The sequence below is a fragment of the Dufourea novaeangliae genome, unplaced genomic scaffold (genome assembly GCF_001272555.1).
Source record: "Dufourea novaeangliae isolate 0120121106 unplaced genomic scaffold, ASM127255v1 scaffold56, whole genome shotgun sequence".
Classification (NCBI taxonomy): Eukaryota; Metazoa; Arthropoda; class Insecta; order Hymenoptera; family Halictidae; genus Dufourea; species Dufourea novaeangliae.
Genome location: NW_015373942.1, coordinates 315949 through 339191, shown reverse-complemented (window position 1 = coordinate 339191; position 23243 = coordinate 315949). Strand labels below are relative to the sequence as shown.

At 45.9% G+C, this 23243-nt stretch overlaps 1 protein-coding gene across 1 annotated transcript; it reads right to left on the bottom strand.

Annotated features, from left to right (window-relative positions):
- Positions 1 to 624: 624 nt before the first annotated feature.
- LOC107185855 (LIM domain only protein 3-like) lies at positions 625 to 13299 on the bottom strand. The gene is made up of 4 exons (XM_015573628.1): positions 13211 to 13299; positions 12351 to 12614; positions 2904 to 3144; positions 625 to 1538 (listed from the first exon to the last, which is right to left on the bottom strand). Exons 1-4 carry the CDS (start codon positions 13297 to 13299, stop codon positions 1383 to 1385), a joined length of 750 nt encoding a protein of 249 aa, XP_015429114.1. The 3' UTR covers positions 625 to 1382.
- Between the last annotated feature and the right edge of the window lie 9944 nt (positions 13300 to 23243).

Sequence of the window (23243 nt, the reverse complement as noted above, 5' to 3'; positions counted from 1 at the left end):
CGACGTGGAGTGGGGATAGCAGCCTTGAACAGTCAACTTACTTCGATTCGACTGTGGTACGACAAAATCGCCAGCTGTTACGGTCACCATTACCACGCATAGAATTCCACAATTCGTAACTTCGGCCTGCTCGTCGAAGGGCATTTCGAAACTTACATCGTTAATCTTTGGTATCAGCCATCGTAAACGTTCGACCCGCGCGATTCGGCACGTATACCGGCAGATTCGTCGTATATTCGCGCGAGACTCGCCGCGAGACGCACGGAGCTCGACTCCGGTTTTTAATCGAGAACACAAATTTTTCACAATTCTCACACTTGTACACGGATCGCGTATAAACCTCCTCTCGTCGACGAGAACGTCGAAATCGAACTGAACAAAGGTGAGGGGGAGGGGGAACAAATATACTCTTAACGATCTCCGAACAGTTACCTAATAGCTTAAGAGCAAATGAGACTTACGACGATATCAAACGGTCCGTGCGATCGTCACGGTCGTCAAAATGTCCTGATATCGTTCCTCGTCGTCATCCCTGATTCCATCTCCTCGTCACGTCCGTCTGTGGTTCGATTAATCGAACACCGACGAACCGTGATTACCATTAGAAATCATCGTTTGGTCTGCGTATACTGATAGTCTTTTAAGGGGAAGGGGGGGGGTGTGGTGAATGGCAGAGTCAACGATACCGGATTATTTACAATAAAACTCTGCTACGTTCGCCCGCACGCTCACTTCCACACACGCACGCCTCTAAATCGTTCACGCCACTCTAGAAATGTATCTTACATAAAATCGTCTATTTTATCGTTACATGTCGGTACCGTGTATGTATGTGTGTCTGTGTGTTTTACAAGACGCGTATACGGTGTGCCTCTCTGTATATCCAGTTAGATTCTCTGTGTGTGTGTGTGTACACGTCTGTCCGTGTATATATAACATATATACGCGTTAGTACGATCTTACGGACCGATATAATTATCAACAAAATTCTCCGTTAAATTTTTCTTTCACATTCTTTCGCGCGATCACAGTGATTATATCCGCCGAACATCCCGACGAAGTCCACCGGCAAAAAAACGTTCGATCGCCCGGTGATGCGTCGTCCGCGGGGATACTTCGCCGGAAGTCGGCACCCGACGTTTTCTTCGTCGGTTTCGTACGGAATCGCGGATCCTCGCGATTCGTTACGCCTCCCACCCTTTCCACCCGTCTGTTGTGCTGTGTTGTCACTCTGGTCCATTCGCGGACGCGTTCACTTTTCGCGTGGTTTTTGTGCACGTCCGCCGGCTACGTCGATCAACGTTCTCAGATTGCGCATTGGTCGCGCGGCATTAGTAACCGCTGAGACACCTGAGTTTCTTCAATGGCGGTGACAGCTCGTTTCAGCTGGTCGACGCCTGCACGGACATCGGCGGAGGTTTCACCGGGCCGAGGGCCGGCCCCGACAGTCCGTTGTTGTTCATGTCCCCGGGGGCCCTGGGACCACCGACACCTATGGCTGTCCCGTTCGCCGTTGGTGTGCTCCCCGACATTTGACCCTGCAGCGATTAATTGATCTCTTTTACTAAAACTTCCGAGGGAAGAATGTGAATGAGAAGAGAAACACGGCTAGAAATAGATTTGGAGGTAACATCGAAGATTTCCTTGGAATTTGAAGAATTTGGGATGTAACGTACATTGGGGTAAGGTTAATTCAATCTGGAGTAATTTGGTCCGAAAGTCAGAAAATAGCTTTTGACGTAGAAGGCAAATTAATTTAAGAATTTTCAAAGCTGGAAAATCGTAAATGATCATTTTCTTAATTGGAATATATTTACTCTGAGTGAAAATCAACCTAACTAGGGTACAGAGTTTTGCTTATGCGGTTTTAAGGAACTTTACACTAGAACTTCCAAAGCAGTCAAAATGACTTCTTCGTGAAGTCTTATAAAAATTATCAAAATGGGGTAACTGTGGTTTCTGAGATTCATCCTAACCTTTGTCGTAGTATATTAGCGCACAAGTTTGTTAATTCATCGATTTAGATATTTGCAACGAACTGTTCCTTTTACCAACGTGAAAGAAATAGAGTAGTTCTAGTGTTAAGGAACTTGTCTGGAACTGAACGTAGTTCTATAAAAGTAATGTCAAAAATGAGTACATTAATAAGATAAGTATATAGTAAGTGCTTGAAATGGAAATCGTCTTACTTCTATAAAGTTCAATTCGTTTCATAAATCACTAAAATTTCCTTCCAATAGCTAATATGAATTTCCACAATTCTCCGTGATATTCAATAACATATGAGTAGAACGTCTGTTTGCTTCTCAGAGCCGAGGCTTAGCGGACCGGAACGTCTCGTGATACAGCCTATGCAACGGACCCATTCGGAGCGACAATACGCATGTTAAGCCTAAATCTCGAACAGCAGAATAATACAGCAAATGAAAAGGATACTCGCTGAAGTCTCGTGTCACGATTTCGTTTCGCGTCATACTTCGAAGCGTTACAATGTCCCGTAGCAAAGATTAGAAGCGAAAGGAGGTTACTAAATTTGCTTATGAATGCCAGTGCGTCATTAGAGTGACCAACATAAGACATCGACGCACCAGTACCGGTTAAAAGACGTTCCATATTGCTCAGCTGAAGCCAAATGAACGAACGGACAATCCTGCAGTTATCTTCGTAATACTTCCTCTCCGCGAGATTGACAATAAAGTTACCAAAGAGGAACGGACCAAACCGAAGGGCGCGCTTTGCATCGCAAATGGAAACCAGCAATCGTGACAGAGAAGGTAGCCAGAACAGTTTCAATTAAAACGCGGCTGTCCTGTCATCGACGACCACGATCGAAGGTGTCGACAGGGGTTTTACGCGGGCGTGCGTGAAACACTTCAAACGTTCTCCACCTCACTTTAACTTACGTTCGACACGTGATTATGTTGACCCACCGACTGACCAAGTCCCTGATGAGGTTGCTGTGGATTGTGACCGGGATGCATGTTCTGGCCAGGCGGCGTCGGCGTTGGGGGCAGTTGCCTTTTGATGTACGCCAGCGAGGCGGGTGTTTGTGCTGACATATTGGCGAACGCTAGCATCTCGTCGTAGTCGTACTCGCAGAGGATTTTGTTCTCGTTCAAGTAGAATCGATCGCCCACGCAAAACCTGCGAACAGAAACATACACATTCGAGGCTTCCAGGGTCGGCCAGTTACGTTCGTCGACTGTGTATTCGTGACTATGGGCGCTCATAGGCTCGCGCTACACTGTTGGCGGGCCCATTGGCGCCCACGGGAGTGTAATTATCGGACACTATCGGTGATGTGTCATAGCTAGACTGGCAATTTCATGCATTTAGAGCATACAGAAGTGTTAAAGTGTTTGAATTTCGCGTTTTTTCTATTATATACAATTGATCGCGTGTCCTCACGCGACGCCCTCGGCGAGATTTTTTTTTGTTTACTAGCGTTGTGGTGCGACCTATGCATCGACGCATTAAGTCTGTATGGAAGTAAGAATAAAGTAATTTTTTTTGTATGTTGTGGATCAAATTTTTATATTGATTCAATAAGTATGTGAAATACAGTAAGGAACAAAAATTCGATCGAGTTTAATCAGTTTTTGAGAGAAGAAAGAACTTTCTATTCTTACTCTTGTCTTCATACTACTTCATTAACGATTCACTTCAGAAACGTTCAACAATTTTTCTAACAGATTTGACAAATCCACGTTTATAAATCGTGATTGGTCATTTCATGTTTATAACGCACGTAACGTACATAGAAAGTTTGAATTATTTCCAGCTGACAAGAAAATATGCCACTATATCTTAATAGATCGCAGGGATTGTGCGCTATAAATTTTCTGCAAACTAATCCCAATCACTGTCCATCGTAAATAAATGCTGATTTGTGGATGGGTTAGAAATACAAAACAGAGTATAATAATGCAACGCAAAAGAGCATAATTTTATATAAAAAAAAAATAAGTCCAAAAAGTGGAATATAATGTTGCCACACGATGCTTCGCTTCCAATTAAATCGACATTGATCTGCAATACAAAATACTTATCGATTCCGTATCAGACCCACCCAAAGCGCGTTCCCTCCTCAAAGCAATTAAAAAATTACCCCACGTGACCCGCGCGCGCGCGCGCGCGTTAAAGGTCGGAATAAAACAGAACGGACAAATGAGAAAAACCGTGGGCATCCTATGCCGATGTGGGGTTCGTCGATAATCGGTTGATCGTCGCGACGAGCGAACTAAAAAGGGAAAAGAAAGCGCAAATGCGGATAACGAGCGTATCGCAACGTGTCGGACAAATAATTATTATCGGGCTTCTGTCCGCGAGCGGTCTCGCATCCGCTTTGATCCCGGTAGGAAATACGAGAGCGAAATACGAGAGCGGGCAGAGTCTGGTTCGAGGTAGATACTCTCATAATCGTACGGCAAATAGAATTATCGCGTTGCCGTGGCGGCCGTGCCCCGTCGAGAGCGTGTAGCTTATACCCCGGGTTTCGCTCGTTTCCCCCATTATACGCGTCGTCTGCTAAATGACGCTGGCTGGTACTCCGATGCTGGTCGCTTCTCTCTCGCGTCCACCGTGTCCTCGATGGATCCCCCCAGTCGCTCTTTCTATCTCTTTCGCGTTCGCACGTACTCCCACCACACGATATACCCGTTCCATCGCACCGCTATTCAGCTGACCGTCACCTGCTGCTGGACTCTGGCCCCTGTCCGCCACGCGAGATCTCGCCGCGACCGGTCTCTCGCTCTCAAGGTGCTCTCCTTGCCAATTGCCTGTCAGCTAAACCACACAAGGTTATTTACTTTGTCCGGAGGTTCGCGACCGGACTCTCTGTCTCCCTTCTTCCTGGCTACTCTTCGGGCGTCTTTCTGCACGCGGTTTTTGCCGGACGGACGGATGGCTCGATGCAGGCATTTCGAGTGATCACGGAGATTGTTCGCTGAGAGTAGCTTGACGAAGGAGCAGGTTTCTGGTGGTATCGAGGCGAATAAATGTTTTTTTTTTTCGCTTTTGCTGCTTAACTCTTTGAAGCACGGGATTTTAAAATAAAAAAAATACCTAGTTGCATGTACATCTTTTTGTATGAAATGTGTCAAAATATTATTCTACTTGAATTATGTTTTATTTTTAGTAATTCCACGATTTAAAGGTGGTATGAATAACGTCCGACTATGCGAGTTGGGTATGAAAAGAAGGTGGGACATTTTTCATACCACCGTGCCTCAAAGAGTTAAGTGGTGGATCGCTGTGGAGATCGGAATATTTGCGGCAATATTTAGGTTCCAAGCAGGCATAGGTGGCAATATTTGGGTTCCAAGCAGGTGAATCTTATTTACTGAATAAAGGAAATTTAATGAAGGCCTATGAGATTCAAAGAGTTTAGACTTTAATGTTTGCGAGAAGTGCAGATTATAATTTATTAACAATACGATCCTAATAAAACAAGTCCTCACTGAATAACACCTCCATAAATACAGCTCAATTTCAGAAGAGCTAGCAAGATAAACAAATTTAATGACAACAGATTTTTAAAATTTTCAAAAAAAATTTTTTAATTTTCTAGAAATCAGTCCCTTCCTAGATCTATAAGAATTAAGTAATAATATACGTATCACTTTAAGAGTAGGCACGAGTTAATAGTATGATTATGTATTATGAATACAGTAATAGACCAAAGATAAGTCTAATAGTATTATTTGGATGACAATAAGATCGACTTTTGGAGATTTAGTACTTTAATCCTTGCAACGTATTTCACTCTGTCCGTCTGGATCGAAACAGATACTCCTATAATTGTGCGACCAGCACCATTATCGCGTCGCACGAGCGCACTCGTTCCAGGCTTTCTATTATGATCCCGCGAATAATGACGGCCCGGATCCCGGTCCTTTAATTCCCGCGTCCGGTGCAGGTGTCTGTCGCGACACGATACTGGCCCGCGATACTCGCAGATTTTCTACTTTCGTTCAGCGTTTTCATATTACCAGAACTAGGTTCCCTCTCCTGTTTTTCAATTGCAATCTAAAGCAACTGCAGTTGTACAGAACGGTTTATTATTGTTAGCACAATCGACAGCGGAGTGATTTTTCGTTAGAAAAATAAATGGACTGTCGGGAATAAAATCATTACAAATGGGGTTCAGGTCTGTTCATTGCTGGCCATTTCTACTTATTCTACATAGGAATGCATAAGTATCGGAGAACTGTTTCATGCACTTTTCCCGAAACACAAGCCATAACACATTTCATTCTCTAATTTTCACTCACTTTTTCATAATAAATCATCCTCTTATCAATTCTATCACAATTAATAGATTATTCTATATAGAAGTCAAAATAACTTAAATGATCAAAGAAAAATACTTCTTGGACTCACAGCCTAACACCCTAACTCCCGTTTTTGGGCGACTGTCCGCCCATTAAGCCCAATCCACTCCGTCCAAAGCACCATACCAAATACCACACCACTTAAGCCCAGTTAAGCTAATTTACATCGTCACGAATAAAAAAAAATCGAAGCCACATTGACCACCTAGCTAATGTGTCAACGACTACCTCCTGCACCCACCCCCTCTTTTTTCTGAAACATTACAACAAGATTGCCTCAGCTTTACTTTCGAGTTCCGTTGCCGTAACTCTTCGGTTTAGTGGCTTCAATGTTCCTTCGGCAACGTCTCTGCGCGAAGCATCGAGGAAGTGGTGGGGGGCTCTAGGTTGTACGCGCGAAGCCCGCAACAACGTCGAGGCTGAAATATTAACTGGCCGCGCGGCCCGAAGACGAAGAGGAGAGAGACCTCGATTGCAGGACCGCCGTATTACACGACGGATAACTCGGTTGAATCTTTAACGAGGATCAACCTGGGTGTCTGCGAGATACCCGAAACGGCCGGTGGACGTGCAAGAATCCGAGGAAAAATCGTACGAAGTGTCCCCCTGGAAACGGACGGCGGCTTGCGAATAAATAAGTAAAGTAACCTGGTGCCGATGCGTGACCCCATTAGAGTCACTTTACGGGACACCGTTCGCCGCTGCAGTTGTAACGTTTTCGGAGTAATGCCCGGCCGTGTGCATCCAGAACCAACGAAATAAAACATTCGCCTCGAGTCCTCTGTGAATCCTTTCTTTGAAAAGGACACACGGGTTTCTTGAATAAAATTTGCATACGCAGCCCGGCCGCTGCAAGACTCGCGATTCTGGGAACCGTCGACGTTACTCGCTTTAATTTTCTTTCGAAATGTCGGGCACCGATGCTACGTGGTAGCTAGATGGAGTAAAAAAGTAAATTAAATAGGATACAGCAAGGTGTACGAAGGTACGTGGTACAAATTGGAGAGCTGTGGATACTTGAGTGGAGTCAAAAATCGATATTTCGAGAATGTTGTTGACACAATTTTCGCGATTGTTCTAATTGGTGAACGGCTCGATGCTGTCTTGATATTGCCTACTGCTGGATAGAGCCACTAGATGGTAGGGATAGCGGTGTGATGGTATGAGGGGTGATAAAGGGGAACGATATCTTATGGCGAGAATAGTGTACTTTGACCAGAAGGGTACAGATCTCTCATTTGTTACGTTCCTCGATTATTATAATAGATACCGAGGTTTCGCAAGTTACCAAGGCTTTATTTCGATACGCGATAATAACCGATCTGAAGTCGTTACAATCTTGTATGTTAACAAATCGAGAGAATACAGTGATAGTTATGTAGATTACAACATAGCATATATTTAATATTAATATACCAGGTGGTTCGATATTAATGATAGAACAAACGGGAAAACGATTCTTCAAACGCAGACATTTGTGTCTGTAAGTGAATCTGTACGCCATGACCAGACACGTTAACCGAGTCCTATTCGGTAGCACGCGTACCCAATCAAAGTTTCAAGATCACATTCCCCGTAACCAATACTGATCAACGGTAATTTTATTCTAAACTTCTGACCTATTTTTCCATTCCGTATACTTATGCAAATATAAATCATTGTAGTCGAGTTTACAGACACTGCAGCCAAAAAGGAATATGTTTGCTTCCTCCACTATTTTACCTAGGTTCCAAATAAAACGAAAATCGTCTCAATCTTTCCCAAACTCTTAACCATAATAAATTCCAGACAATCGTGTACGGTATAAAATACATTCACTGTCTATCAACTTTAAATTTTGCCTCGTTAAATATTTCTAACTTGATTAATGTCCTAAGGACGAAGATCGAGAGGAACGAACGTGTACCGAAGATATATCGAAAAACTGTCTAAAATTTCAGTATCTTCAGTGCCCGAGGACTCGTAATGCCCCGGTACGGGACCGTGAAGAATTAACGAACGTCGAATTAGCGACGTCACGGCGGCGAACTCCAATTTGTAGTCGACGGGGGCATTAACTGGGCGGTCGTTAAATTTGACCGGACGTCTTCTCGAGAGGATCGAAGAAACGTCGAGGGGACGCGTATTCCGGCGGGCTCCGGCGCGCGTGTTAGTTTACCATCGTGGGGAAGGTGTGTGTCGGTGCACGCAACACTGGGTCGCGCGTGTGTGTGTGTGTGTTGGTTAGGCGCGGGCGCGACAGAGAGAGAGGGATATCTAATTGGATCGGTAAATCATCCTCTAACCAGGAGGGTGGTAGGCCAGGCACCGCCACCGGCAACCCTTTATTCTGTGTTATTACAGTCTAAAGTTACCCCGTGTAATTGTTGCTGTTTAATTGCAAACTCTAAGTCGTCGCGTTACACGTCGCGGCGCCCCGCGTATAATTGCCCCTCCTCGTGTTCAACCCGCTCGTTTTTTACCGGCGAAATAATTGGAAACGATCCCCAAACCACCGCTCGAAACGTCTAAATCTGCCGAACCGTAGGGGTCGGATGGCCACGGATCGTTCGGATGATCGCGATTGTCTAGGGACGAATTCACCCCGACCTTGCTGGGATTTTAGAATATAAACGGAATAATTGTGAGGATGAAAATTGTGGAATTGAGAATTTCATTCTTGTTCGACATTCAGGTCAATTTGACCCGAAATTGAAGGTTCAGCTTTACTTGTATTCTTATTGCCATTGCGGAAACTTGTGGACCAATTTTACAGGAACAGTGAATGTAGGGTAAGTGTCCTAATTACCATCAGTGTCCCTAGTTGCCCCCCTTTAAAATAGAACAAGGTGTCTGCGTATTAACAATTACTCCTACTTGTATAAATTGATTGTAAACATTAGCAATTTTGAGACGTGGCTTAATTAACTATTAATTTACTAAAAACTGTCATACGTTAGAAGATACTAGAATCAACAAAAGGCAGACAACACCATACACCCGTTCCTGTTTACCGCAAGTAGATACGGTGAGTAATGAACAGACATGTTAGCCAAACCCTATTCAGAAGTACGCGTACTTCAGAAACTTTCGAAACAACTCTAAACCAGTTGTAATCCTCTTTTTTCCATTCATTTTTCTATGTCACTGCTCAACGTCAAACAATCCTCTAAAGAATGCACCCATTTACGCGCCCATTAGGTAATATCGAACAGGGAAAGGCCAATATTAAAACTGCGACGACCATTTTCGTGCTGAAACGGACCAATTGGTATTCCGCATCGTTGTCTCCCCCTCCCCCGTGGTTTCATTAAGCCACGAAAATGGTCAAAGTCGCAGTACCCGCAATAGAAATCAGGTCGATCCGAGTCACCGTGAAACTCGAACAACGCCCCACCGGCTCGCTCGTAATCGTTCCGCAAGCGAGGCAATCGTCGGTGCCGTTGGGCCCGGTTCCGAGCAAAAAAGCTATCCACCGAACCGCAAGAATATCGCGTCGATAGGGTAGGGGGAGAGAGGAAGGGTTGAATTACGAGACAAAAGCGGGTTTCGTTGATTCCGTGGAAGTCAGTTGTAACGTCGAACGCGACGAGATGCCTTGGGCACGCCGACACACAGAGAGAGAGACAGAGAGAGAGAGAGAGAGAGAGAGAGAGAGAGAGAGAGAGAGAGAGAGAGAGAGAGAGACCACCGTCGTCACTGCCCGTTCGCTGGCCCATTGTCGAAGATAGACAATGCCACGCGATAAAAACGTAAAATTGATGCTCTTTTGTTCGCATTGTTTGAGAAGCTGTACAACGTTTGTCGCACGCCTGGACGAGCCACTGTTATTGGCTCCAAACTACATTCTCCTGTTCCGTTCCTTCCAACCCCTCCGCGACCTCGTCCGCCACTTTGCCGCTCTCACTCGTTCTCTTTCACTCTCTCTCTCTCTTTCTCACTTTTGCGCCCCTTATCCGGACCGTTGCCAGCTCGCTTTTGCTCGCCGGCAACCCTCGAAACCTTTCGTTTCGTCAATAAGCCCCGGCCATTGTGCTCCGCCACGGTTCCATAGTTTCGGCGTTTTACATTGACCGCTTCCAAGCTAGTCCTCTTCCATTTTCCAACTCCCCCGCCCCTTGCCTACCATCTTTTTCGGTTTCCCGCCAATGAACCTCATGATCCTGGTGTCCCTTTCTACGGTATACTTTTCTTTTCTCGCGGATCTGAAACACTAGACGATTTCGCGGTTTCTTGTTTTATCCTCGCGAACTTCTGCTATCCTTCGCGTCGAATCTTCGCGTAATCGCAACGTTCCAGTGTCGTCGACCGCGCTACGGGACCTCGTTACCCGGCCGCAATAAAATTTCAGACCACGGGAAATTACTCGGAGGTGTCCGTTGCAATTTACGCGCGGCAGATGGCAGGCCCCGATTCGGGGGAATCGCTTCGAGCCGAATTGCGGAAGTTAATGAAAGATAAATACCGAGGAAACGCGGGAGAATGTGGGAAATATAGTTAATGATCGTTGTGAATGGAACGGACGAAAGTCGAGAATGATTCGCGAGATTTGTGGGATCGATGGTAACGCGTGGACTTTCACGCCAATAACTACAAATTTTAACACTTTGATTGCCACGTCACCCGAATACTGATGACATAGAGATTACAAAGAGGCTGGATTATTTAAATACCGTTACAAAATTTTTCGTCAGATTTTCCTCGCGGCATCTATGTCCACATAAAAATCCAGAATAAATAACACTACCTCAGGGCGATTCAATTCGCGCGGCCAAGAGGGTCGGAGAGAATTTAGGAGTCGTATTCCACCTGGACACACGTTGTGCATCGCGCGAGCCATTCTATAGTTCGCTGTTCGGCATTTAGGGACCGTCTCGCTCGCCGGGCGAGGAAGCAATATGATACAAAAATGTCAGCAGTATCTAGATAATTACATAACTGGTCTCACGGGTCGACAGGGCGAGGACGGGACGTGTGGGGCAGGAATAACGTGAAGTTGGCCCTCTCCTCTCCATGGAACGACGCGCCGCGCGAGTATGGCGGGTGGGGGAGGGAAGAGGTCGCGACGGATAGAGCACAGGGTGATTTCCCAGCTGACCTGTAAAGCAACTCCCGAGCGGACTGTGTCTCGCAAACCAGTACCCGCTTCTTTCCTTTCGTTCCCCCCTCCCGCGTGTCTCTCACCGTACACCCTTTTCTCTCTACCCTCGGCTCATCTCCTTCGTCCATCCTTTTGTCTCCGCCTACAGGCTCGCGCGTATTCACGCTTTTCTCTTTCTTCGACCGTAGAGGCACTACTCGTTAACCAGGACGGTGCACGATCGCGAAATAGGATGAATGATCGTGGAGAGTCGAACGGAAAGAAAAAGATAGCCAAACGAATGGTGATCAATACTAAATTGACCGACCACAGCCAGGTCCCAATTAGTGTGCCAGATGGGAGAGTCGGAGGAGATACTGCGAACTCTGTGCTACTCGTATTCACAGATTGCTGCACGGGATATCAAACGGGCACAACTGGGACGACTCTCGGGAAACGGTGAACGACTAATTGATGTTGATTCGACCGTAGACAGTTTTCGTCGGGAACTGTAACGCGCACGGACGACGATGCGACTGGGCAACGGTTGTCTGAATAAGGACAGCAACTCATATGTACTGTAATGAGAGGATTGATATTCGACCACTTATGGTCAGCTTTTAACACTAGAACTACCGACGATAAACGTATATCTATTCCTATCAGATCGATGAACATGACAAATTTCTGAAAATATTTAAATTTATAAATTAACTATTCCTTCGTTTTTATATTACAATGAAAGTTGTGAAAAATCTGGGTAAGTGCTGTAACATTTTAATCGTCAATATAAGAATATACTAATCAGTCATTTTGACTGCTTTGGTAGTTCTAGTGTTAATAGTGGTATGAATTCTAACAACAACGAATATAATTCAGATTTGTATTGTAGTTGTGTCTATAATCTTCTCGTGATCACCGAGCAGTGATTCTTAAACCATGATGTTTGCTTAACTTACCGATAACTGCACTGTTGACAGGCAAAACAGTCGAGGTGATAGACATTTGCCCTGGCCTTCATGACCAATTCGAACGGCGGTATCTGCTGCTTGCAGGCCGAACAGTATCCCTTGTTCCCGAACAGCCTGAAGTAGTCCCTCTTGCAGAGGATAAGGTTGGCCTTCGTGAACAAGGTAGAGCCGACCTCTCCTAACCTACAGTCGCAGCAGCCGCACTTCAGACAATCCTCGTGCCAGTAGAGGTCCAGGGCCTTTAGGTAAAACCTGAAGAACCGACCATAGTTTTCCTCTTTACCGACCAGAGTAGTACAACGCCCGCCAGCCTAATTCTCTATCGTGATTTAAACCGAGCGATTGATCATCGACGTGGTCCCTAAGTTTCCGATTTTGTAAGATAAGTTTTTCATTCGATTCCTTGTGTATACTGTATACGACATTCTTTATAACTTGTTACGTTCGCGTTACGACTCGTTATGTTTGGAAGATCAATTCGCTTCAGATAAAAATAATGATAAGATGATTCTGAGATAAATAAAGGATAAATCAAGATGATTCTATTAATATACTAACGTTATAAGAATCAAGTTAGTATGCAATTTTATGTTTTATATTTGTTCTGAATAAGACATCGAACTTTCTCTGAACTTTTTCATTTTTTTTAACAAACTCTAGAATACTAAAAGTATATTTGGTATCGAAACGTTAAATATTTTATAAAAAGAACACAGTGTCGTTCCACAGTTAATTTGTCATTAGAGAAAAATCAATCATCATAAAGGACTAGGTCTTATGATTAAAGATGTAGAATGTAAACGCGCCTTTCCCCTTCACAAAAATTGCAAAAATACAGCGTGACTCACCTTTCCGTGATCGTTTTCTCGCAACCGGCGCACTCTTGCGGCGTGGTGCCATTTTTATTCGTCTCCGACTTACTCACGTCCATAGTCATCGTGCTTTCGGCTAGAACGCCGTCTGCGAACAGAGAAAGAACAACGACCGGTTGAATCGACGATATCGTGAATCGTGTCTCGCGGCTATTGTGCATCCGTAACAATGGTCCCGCAGACAGTCCGCGAGTAATGTACACGTATGCCACGGTAATAACCGTCTGCGCGTGGTAAGTGGCCGACAACGCGCAATAATGATCCACGCTAATTGGCCCAGTCGTCCGTCATCGCGCGTCAAATCTCACGCACTCGCCCAGCACGGTGAAGCGACGTTCGATAGTGGATCTCGTGGAGGATTCAGGCAGAAATAAATAACTTCATTTTGAAGGATTAATTTCAAATCGATTGCACGTTCGAGAAACTTGGAGTATTCTATATTTATCTGTTTTTGATAGATCGTCGATGAGATCCAACGCAGACATTGAAAATCGTTTGGGCTATATTTACAGTTTAAAAATTTTGAATGTTTAAAACGTTACTTTTAAAACTTGTTATTGATCTTCAGGAATTCAAAGATTATGTATTTTCGGTCCCGTGTTTCGTTAGATCATGGTGAAAAGTGACAAACGAAAATGAGGTGGAACATTTTTTTATACTGGACTTTGCTTATAAGTAAATCAAGCATTGTAATACGACGAAGATCATACGTCTATCTATTACTTACTATTCTATTTACGTTGATACTTATAGACTTGACACTCATACAATCTATTATACACACTAATTACACAAGTAGGAATGGATAATTACGAGATACTCGAAGCCAGTAGAAACAGACAGTCAGACACAGACACGTTACCAGTCACCTTCGTTTAAAAAATTTCGTATAAAAATGACCTTATTCTACGCTTTTTACTCATTATTTCAGAATCTTAATTCTTTACAGATTATAAAACCAGATCGACGACAGCTTTACATTCCCTCCAGGAGCCACGTGGTCAGCGCGTACCAAACAAGCAGAAATCACCCCCACAACATCAAACTTCTGAAAAGGTACTGTGAAATACACAAGTTGACGTCTTGAGCCAACGACTCCGATCGACCCTCGGTCCCATTAATCCCGAGCGTTTGAGAAGCCAGTTAGCCTCGAAGCCGGCGAAACATCCGGTGGCCGCGTTTCGAGGATCGACGAGGAAACGCGGGCGGCAGCATCGATCACGGGAACGTTCAAACAGTCGTGGTGAAAAGCGGTGGCAACTACGAGAAAGAGAGAGGGAGAGGAAGAGAGTAAGAGAAACACGGACGAGCACATTCACAGAAACGAACGCGTTCTAAAGGCGATTCGAGGAAAGGAGGACGGCCGGCTAAAATGGTGAGTGGGTGCAGAAGCGAGGCGCGGGGGCTTAATTAATTAGCCGGATACTTTGAGTAACAATCCATTATTACATACAAACATCCTCGGCCCCGGGGCCGCGCTGTAGCTTTATGCTGCTAATTGGCCTTCTCAAAGCTTGGAGACCCGGGCACGAGTTATAAACGCCACTCCTCTAACTCGCCGGCACCCCGACTCTACCCCCCTTCCCTTTCCCCCCGTTCTCCACCAACTATCTCCACCGTTTCTCTCTTCTTCTCCTGCCTCTTACTTCCTCCAACCGCTTGTCTCTCTATCCGTCCCCCTCACACCCATCGTTTCGCCTCCTTCTCTTCTGTACAGGCTCGCGTGTCGTCCCCCCAACTCCCCTGACCATCATCCCCCTCCGCGCTTCCTCATCCGCGCGTACTTTGCAATGCACATAAAACCCATACAACGGTATAGGATACGGATACGTGAACTCGGGCCACACACGCACGTAACAAGCCAGGGGTGACAGAGTGTTGGTGAATGGTGGACGGGCGAACGGTTGGAACGAAGAGGAACAGCACAGCACGAAGGGTGGGATAGACGGAGATGAGGGTAGGAACCAGAAGGGGCGGCGAGGAGGAGCAAGAGGAACGACGGATAGCGCTAATAACGCGCTCGTGGCGCAAAAAAAAAAAAAAACGAGGAAGGAGTATAATTGCCAGCCCTCGTGGCAGGTATTTTTCAAATAGGACCCCGTCCGTTAATTGGAGGGCAAATTAAAGAGGCGCCGCGGAGGAAAAAAACATCATCCCTCTACCCGGCGTATCCCCTTGGACCCCCCTCTTGGCGTGCCCCACCTACAACCGCCCGGTATCCAAGAGACGTCTCGTGATTCGTCAAACGATCTGTGCGCTCCATTTTTTTCTTCTTCTTCTTCGTTCACTACGGATTTACTTCGTTCTTCTCACTTTTTCCTTTCATTTTTTTCTTTCGTCGTCCACTTTTAACGACTTTCCCCTCTGTCCGCCGGTCTACGGTCGTTCCCGTGTTCGATTGATAGGATATCGGTCGCTGCGAGACTCTCGGGAACCGATCGAGGGAATTTCGTTGTCGAGGGAACGCGTGTAAGAGAGTCGACGACGAAGAAGCGGAATTTCGCGCGCGTTCAAGATACCACCACGGTGAGAAAGAGAGAGAGAAAGAGACTAGGCGACCCGGGGAATGGACGATCGATCACCGATTACACGATCGACTGGTCCGATCCCTCTGGTCCGAGGGGTAGGGAGGGGATAATCGAAACGGGAGCCACGGGGATCGGTAACGAGGGAAAACTCTCTTCAACTCCCCCGGCGCGGAGCTATTAGCGCGTGTATCCGCGCCGTTCGACGGACTTTTCACGGCCGGTACCGGTTATTTGTCGGGGCACACGCAATATCCGGAGCCAGCTATAAGCTGACCGCCGAGCGGTCTGTTGTCCGAAGGGGGTGGGAGCACCAGGCCGATGAAACGTTAGATAAAATTAAATTAATCCTGTCAATTTACCGTCCCATTATTTCGCGACAATGCGCGCAACGCGGTATATTGGCGGGCGAGCGCGCGCGGATGGTCAACGATATAACCCAAGCCTCGACACCGAGAGATTCTGATTTACGCGGCTACTTCCAGTCCGGGGAGGAAAAAAATTTCTCGCGCACACCCCTCCCGTCGACACCCGTAAAATCGGTCTCGCGCAAGAAACGGCTTACACGGAAACCCCGTGACCGCCGTCTCGAACGTAAAGCAATCGTAAAGTGAAAAGTTGATTTATGGAGAACCTGGTAGGGGGGGGGGCGTATATAGACGGAAAAGGGGATGGGGGTGGTGGGTGACGGTTGAACGCGATACAAGTTCCATCGTTTCCGTGCTCCGAGTGTCTTGTCGGTGAAGAGAGACGGGCAGCGGATACATGGGGGGAGGGAGGAAAATGCCGATCGACGGACGAATCGGCGACGGATACGACTTTTTATTCGGTCAATATAAGAGGCACCCTTCCGAGATTACGAAACTGCCCTAACAGCAATATGGGATAACCCAGCGGACAACCCAGTCTCTCTCGTCCCGGATCGCCGTTGCGTCTCATCCCGAAATACGTCGCTACGGACAGGGCCGCTACGGCTGGTTTAATAAAAATGTCAAATATAAAGTAGCCGGCGGGGACGGACGTTTAGGAAATAAATAAATGTAAAAGAAGCGGCCTGGAGAGAGGTAGAGAGGGGAGGAAGGGTACGCGTCCGGAGAGCAGAGCATGGGAGAAACGAGAAAACGACGCACACCACAGGGGTGGAGGGAAAATATTATTCGAAAGGACTGGGGGGGGGGGGGGGGGGGGGGGGTCAGTGCGTCTCCGAACTCTATACATATATACACGCAGGCTGCATTCTCGAATTTTATGGAATTTTTTTTCACAGTCTTGAGCTTGCCGGAGGAACCGGCTGGTTTGGCGTTCACATAGGCGTGGGAGAAACGTTCCAGTTTGTTGGGGTGGTTTTCTTTATGGGGCAGAGGACTTTCTAACGACGTGAAATTCGATATACGGTGTGATTAAGTGGGTACGAGTGTTGTTTGTTGTTTGGGGTATGAATAATGATTTTGTTCACGATCATCCTCGTTGGGCTTTATCGTTATTATTATTAGATTGTTTGTCTCCTATATCTTGCATTGATTAGACTAGTTTTGGACCATTTCAAAAACAGTTTTTCACCTGTTTCTCACAATAAATTGGTAAGAAATAGGTGGACGATTATAATTCATGCATGCACAATGTAATAATTCTATACAGTTTACATGTATTCCCCGAAATCTAGTATTTATTTACTTGACAAACACAGTAGTGGAAATTCTATGTATTTTCAGGCTACAAACAAATGAACGAACCTCCACAAATTCAGTTATTAATTTTCCGTCAGTCTAACATATAATTTTACAGCTGAAAAGTAACCATTACACGGACATGATTCTTATAATTCTTCATAACAATATTATTTTAGAAGAGCAGTACGTCTCAACCATTATCTTTACTTAAAAACAAAATCCCCATTTATAACCTACCCTTAACTCTTCCGTTCGCGTTCGAGATTTCGCGCGGTGAACTACTAAAGCGCAATTAAAAATCGCCACACGTTTATCAGGATTCCCCGGGCATCCGAGTGGGGCGGCTGCAGTTTAATTGCGTCCAGCGTCGAAGCAATTAGACCGGTAATTTTACACGTATCCCTTATCCGGGGCCGAACGGCGGAACTTAATACCTCGGCCTGTTCCGCGAGAATCCGATCACGGGGAATCAAATAGGAATGCACCCATGGGCGTAGCAAAGGGGAGCAGAGGGGCACTTGCCCTCCCCCTTGGACGGAAAAAAGTGGCTTTTGCCCCAACCAACAGGAAAAAAAATTGGATTTTACCCCCCCCCCCCTTGACAGAGTTACAAATTTTTTTGCGTAATATTTAATATTACAGTATAATTTAAAACACGACCAAGAGCCTCTATTAACAAAACGCATACCTTTTTTAACGATTTATGACTTTAAAAACGAAATAAAGTGTGTCTGGCTAAGTACAGCCGTTTTCACTGTGGCAGTCGATGCGTTAATATTTTTGCCCTCCCCTGTCTGATAACCTGACTACGCCCATGAATGCACCTGTGTTCTCATCGAACCAAAATTGCACGTGTGGTGAGGTGGTGGGTACAGGTCGAAGAATTAGAAACGAAAGAGGGTGGCGATAACGGAGAACTTGGGGGTTGGGGAGCAGGAACCGCCGATGTCGAATTGAAACGCAGAACAACCAACCAACCCCCCAAAGTCCTTGTTGAGTCACGTTCCGCATCTTGCCGCGTGTCCTTCGAGCCGTGTGGCTCGTGGGACGTGGAAACACGCGAGGACGCGAGCGCGAGGGTTACGCACGGGAACGTAGGCGTTATAGGGAGTGGGGCGGCCAGGATAGGGGCAAAGTACAGGGCACAGGGCGACGGCGCCGGTGCATATAACACGAGACACGGCGGGCATGGCTGCAATTTCGGGGTTTAATAATGATCCCAGCCGACGACGGCTCAAGGCTGTATCCCGTGTCATTATACTGTGAAGTGGAGAGGCTGCTAATTAGTCATTAGCGTAGGAAAAAGACACCTTCAACGGGCGCTCGGTAGCAGCCACCAGGACGGGCAGCAACCCCATCCGACGGACAGACGGCGGTGGCGGCGGCGGGTGCACAGGTACGGCAAACTTGAGCAAACAGGGTGTAGCTTCTAGCCTACGTCTAATTGGACCCTAGCGACGTAAGTTCTGCTAATTGAGACCAGGCCTGTAACTATCAGCCGCGCGACAAGGGCCTTCGTAAATTCGCCGAGATCGACGTCCTCGGTGTATCCCCGTGTATAACACACCCTTCTCTATAACGAACATGTACGCGGGGGCGCGCACACGTACAGACACGTGGGGGGGGGGGGGGGGAATTTGTATCGTTGGTATATACGCCGCGAAACCTTTCGACCGTCTTCCTTCGGCTGTGGTTCGAGGTGTGAACGGAGTGGGGAGAGACGTCAGAAAGGCAGCGCGAGAAATACGTTTAATTGAAAGGTGACTCCTTTCGGCTGGAAGTCGCGAGAGAGCACCGCAACGAGGACCGAACGTGTATATACATATGTATATATTTTTTTTTTCTTCGTTTTCTTCTTTCATTCCGCTAAATATTTCATAAACGTCCGACACGACCGTGGCACCACTAATTTGCATCGTGTATCTACGCATATACATATTTCATGGTCTAGAAGTTATTAGTTTCGCTCCAGTAAGCGCGATACAGTTTGCAACCTATGACTAATTGGAAGTCGGTAACGTAGCTGCAAGTTTCGCTAATTGAGACGACCAGTTTAGTAACTACTAGAGAGCGCACGAAGGGCGTTCTCGGGGAAAGGAAATTTCTCAAGGAGAATTCGAATCAACCGGCAAGCCTTAATTTCGCCTACTTCCCCCTCCCCCTGCCTCCGCCACGCGGCCCCGCCACTCCTATCATCTCTTCCCCACCTGTCCCGCGACTCCCACCACCTTACCACCGTGATCCTACCACCATCGTCCGCCCCGTACACGAGATTAACGTTTAATTAAGCATTGGGTGCTTAACTACAGCCTCACCGTTGATTTCCCGGAGTCATAGTTCCCGGAGTAACGCAACGAAATCGCCGCTCGATGCGCCCGCTTTCAATCCGAGGCATCCAATTAACCGACGCTAATGGGACGCCTTTGATCCGCGCAATTATATACCTCGAGAATTCCGCAGTGGTCTAAAATCTTCGCGGAACCCCATTCTGTCGCGCTATTAGAATAATCGGGAATTCTTCGCCTTTCGACGACGCTTCGAAAGACGACAGTATGGGTCATCGCTTGGATGTGAACCATTTTTACCCCTTAGTTTATTTATTTAGTTTCTGTTTCTTGTAAAAGTAATAAACGTTAATTACCAAACTGATTCGTGTTTATTTTTTCATACCCCTCGATTTACTTGTACTTTAAAAAGAAATTTGGGTTACTTAAGGGTTAAAACCGTGAGAATACGATCAGGTGAAAAGAGTGCTGAAAATCCATGTCGGATCAAAGAACCCACGAATGCTGTAAGCGTACAGAAGACTATACAGTACGGTGATTAGTACTGCCTCATTCTCTCTCATTTTTTTTTTCAAATAATCTTCTCTTCGGATCAGACTGTTTCCCGTCGAAACCCTGTCCTCAGTCATCCAACACTCCCCGCCACGCAGCGCCAAATATGCAGGCACGATTCCGGCACGGTGGCAAGGGATAACAAACGCAATCAGGCGGGTCGACGAGCATCCTTCCGTCCCAAGGAAAAAGTCCTCGAAATTCGAGCAACGCGACGCGGTAGTGGATTCCCGCGGACGCAAGACATATAAATTTCACAGCGACCGCGTAACGAATCCACGAGGGAAGAAGTCAGCAGCGAAACGATGGGTACGGGGGGTGTAGAGGGAGGGTTTGGCGGCAAAGGACGACGTTGGAAGAGGCGAATAGAGTGGCGGTGAAGGAAAGAACGAGCAGAACAGCAAGGCGGTCTGAGCGAGAAAGAGAGTGAGAGGGATCGACAGAGAGAAAGGGGGAGGCAGAAGGTAGAGCCAAATTTTAATTTTGCCCCTAACAAGGGAAGGTACGGAGTAGGGTGCTCCTCTCGGCCCCTTCAGGACCCACGGTATTCCATCCTTCAGAATCATTATATCGCCAATTAGAAGATAGCGGAGCTCGCCGACGCCTAACAAGCTTCCTGGGGAGACAGATCTACTCTCGGTGCTGCCGTTATACGCGCAGGCAACCGTACCGGGACGCGCGCGAGCGGTGTGCTGTCTCTTCGTGCCGTGCTCGTTATAAAATATTCTTCCCCGGCGCACACGTTCCATCCCGGCGGGCTCTCGATCTCTCTTACACGCGCGCCGGGTGTCTGGCCACGGCGTCGGATATTTTCGAAACGGCTGTGGCGTATGCGACAATTAGCCCCGTGGACTACGCTTAACTATTATCGCCGCGAATAACTGCGCGGAATTTCCTCTCCCCCCGTCGTTATATTTAAAGGTTGCTCTGTTTATCCGGCCGTTATTGAATTAAAGAAACGAGTCGAGCCGGGGGACAGAGGGGGAGGGCGGAAGTCGAAGAGGGTGAAATGGGAAGAAAAGAACGAGAAAGAGATCGTATTAAAGGGCGAGTAAACGCGAGCGGAATGCTTGCTGTGAATTGAAACTTCCTTTATACCGCAATTATGTATTAAACAGCAGAGATTCGATTAATACACTGCGTGACGTAATTATAAAACCACCCTGAAATTATCAATTCTTGTGTATTGTGATTGAAATAAAAACGAACTACGTATGCCATGTCTAAAATCGTGTTGAAAAATAATGTTTCGCCAGAAAAGGATAGAGTACGTTCCCGAGAAAGAAAAGTGGTTCGTTTTTATTTTGAACATAATACGTGAGGATTTTAAATTTGAAGGTGCTTTTATTTGATTCTGCGACGCAGTGCAGTTCATTATCGAATATTAGTAACCACTGTTGCACGTGAGCTGGAGACGTAATAACACGGTGGAAAGAATATCTTTCCGAGGAAATCGATTAGGATAAGACAATTTCCGTGGAAAAAGGTCTATTTCTCTTAATGTGTTTCTTTTACCGTGTCTATTTTCTGGTTCCGCCGCCCCGGGTTCCGTGAAAAGCACAGGAACGCTGCTCATCAGCGGGATCGTTTCCCGGTTGACGCGGGCTCCCATTAAATTGTCCCCCAGAAACGAGGCTCGCGCAACGACGACGAGGACGACGACGTATCGAGACAACGACGACGACGGGGCTGGTGGATGGTGGTGGTAGGAAAAGCGAAATAGAATTGTTCGATGGTACGAAGAATACGGGGATCGATGGTGGGCGGATGCACGTGGATGTCGCCGCGGATAGGGGAGAACAGAATTCAATTTAAACTTATTTTTGTTCCTACGATATCTGGAATGATAAATTTAAATAGGGGAATAAAATATAAAATTGCTTTTGCCCACCGATCACCTACAGCAACGGTTTTCTCTCTCTCTCTCTTCCGACCGTTTCTTTTGCCGACGTGTATCCTTGCGTGTTTTCCTCGCAATTGAGGGACGAAAACAAACGGGGGTGAACTGAAAAAAATAATAACCGGAACTGGACCGATTGAATCACCAAGAATTATAGAAATGAGACAGACTCGATAAAATTGTTGTCTATAAATTTAATATGCTGTCTGATATTCATATGTTCCATTGTTTAATTGGTAATCAGTTACCACTAAGTTGGTCCTATCTCTTAAGCTGCATCTACACTATATAACACGGTTGCACAACAAAGTTATAAAAATTCTCAAAAAGAAGAAAGAAAAATGTTATATAACATGATGTTACGTAACATTTTTCGTGATATGTAGCAGGTTATATGTTGTCCATCAAGTGTGACGCCATTATTAATAATGGTACGCGAAATATGGTACAAACTTGTTACAGACTTGTCCAAAACGTTTAGTCTTATATAGAAATGTTATACATATATAAACTGCGTGGCATAACTATCAAAACCACCCAAATACTTTCAATTTTTATATACTATTAAAGTAAAAACGATCCCAAGTATGCCATATCTGAAATTCTGTTGAGAAATAATATTTCTCCAGAAAAGGATAAATTATATTCCCTGTGGAAAAAGTGGATTAATTTTATTTTAATCACAATACATAAAGATTGAAAACTTTAGGGTGGTTTTATAGCTATGCCACATTGTATAGTGTAGATACAGCTTTATTATGGTACTTCTAATAACGCCACTTCTCCGAGTGCTCCTTCTTATTGTCACCAACTATAGAATTCGAAAACAGGAACAAAAAGACAGTGTCAATCGATTTTTCTACAATATTTCTGACTGAATCAACCGTCGTTCCCTATCTAAACGGTCGAGCGTTTATTAATATCGATCGCGGATTTATTCAACGCGAGAGCTCTACGAATCGCCGCCGCGCGATGTTTACCCTTCCGATGCCGACCAAAATATTTGCGCTGCAAAACACGCAGCGAATATTCCTCTCGTGGATCAGGGGGTGGAGGGTAGCCCGGCGCGATGACACA